This window comes from Saprolegnia diclina (assembly GCF_000281045.1).
Source record: "Saprolegnia diclina VS20 unplaced genomic scaffold supercont1.23, whole genome shotgun sequence".
Classification (NCBI taxonomy): Eukaryota; Oomycota; class Saprolegniomycetes; order Saprolegniales; family Saprolegniaceae; genus Saprolegnia; species Saprolegnia diclina.
Window position 1 is genome coordinate 68,602 of NW_008246090.1, and position 535 is coordinate 69,136.

Sequence of the window (535 nt, forward strand, 5' to 3'; positions counted from 1 at the left end):
GCGATTCGCGATTCGACGGCGGAAGAGTAGCATCGTGTCCGAAGCTCTTATTTTGAAGCGTTTCAAATCTTATCAATCTATCAACGGACCACATTGCGTGCGCTGCACACTGGTTAGTCATGCTGGCCCTTGGGTCCCAACGTGCACCTACCAAAGAGGCAGATGCAGCGCCGTTCCGTGCTCAAAGACGCACTTGCAAGTAGAGATCATCTATGGTGACCGTGTGATAGGGACGATCTGCATGTGCCGCAAGGCGACCGACCAGATCTTATATGCTTGCACGACAAGAAACTTCTGCACCCTGGATGAATTGATCAGAGGAGCTACGGCAACATCAAGGCCGGCATGGTCATCAAGACCAGAAGCCACTGACGTGGCTGGTAAGGGATCATGGTGGATCTTGACCTCGAGTGCTGGCTGGTTTGACCGGATACAATTACTTGAGGCTTTGTCCACAACAAAATCTGAATTATATTTCCTCAGCAATTATTATTCACGCACGACCGCGCGTCCATATCCCAGGTATGGTCGAGTG

The 535-nt window shown here is 50.8% G+C and overlaps 1 protein-coding gene across 1 annotated transcript in view; it reads left to right on the forward strand.

The window, feature by feature from the left end:
• Positions 1-227, forward strand: part of SDRG_07793 (hypothetical protein) — a gene marked incomplete at both ends in the record, with an annotated part of 1,064 nt that extends 837 nt beyond the window's left edge. The window contains one exon of the mRNA XM_008613647.1: positions 204-227. Within this exon, the coding sequence (XP_008611869.1) occupies positions 204-227 (24 nt within the window). The remainder of the gene's footprint in view (positions 1-203) is intronic.
• Positions 228-535: the final 308 nt, after the last annotated feature.